This window comes from Camelina sativa, chromosome 3 (genome assembly GCF_000633955.1).
Source record: "Camelina sativa cultivar DH55 chromosome 3, Cs, whole genome shotgun sequence".
Taxonomy (NCBI): domain Eukaryota; kingdom Viridiplantae; phylum Streptophyta; class Magnoliopsida; order Brassicales; family Brassicaceae; genus Camelina; species Camelina sativa.
Window position 1 is genome coordinate 27,667,090 of NC_025687.1, and position 375 is coordinate 27,667,464.

Here is a 375-nt window from a genome sequence, read left to right on the forward strand (position 1 = left end):
TTCCTTTACAAAGTGTTATCATATCCCTAGTATGTTTGTTTGTTATGAAAGTGTGATCATGACTTGGTTATATGTTGTTTTCTGGTGAATTTTGCAGATCTATGACATATTCCAGCTTCTCCCACCTAAGATTCAGGTTGGAGTATTCTCAGCAACGATGCCACCAGAAGCTCTTGAGATCACAAGAAAATTCATGAGCAAACCAGTGAGAATCTTGGTGAAGCGTGATGAGCTCACACTTGAAGGTATCAAGCAATTCTACGTGAACGTGGAGAAGGAAGAGTGGAAGCTCGAGACTCTCTGCGATCTCTATGAGACTCTAGCCATCACGCAGAGTGTCATCTTCGTCAACACTCGTCGCAAGGTCGACTGGCT

At 43.2% G+C, this 375-nt stretch overlaps 1 protein-coding gene across 1 annotated transcript in view; it reads left to right on the plus strand.

Moving 5' to 3' along the window:
* The window catches only part of LOC104779364 (eukaryotic initiation factor 4A-2-like), a 10,990-nt gene that overhangs the window by 8,118 nt on the left and 2,497 nt on the right, over nucleotides 1–375 (plus strand). The window contains exon 5 of the mRNA XM_010503715.2: nucleotides 153–364. Within this exon, the coding sequence (XP_010502017.1) occupies nucleotides 153–364 (212 nt within the window). The remainder of the gene's footprint in view (nucleotides 1–152; nucleotides 365–375) is intronic.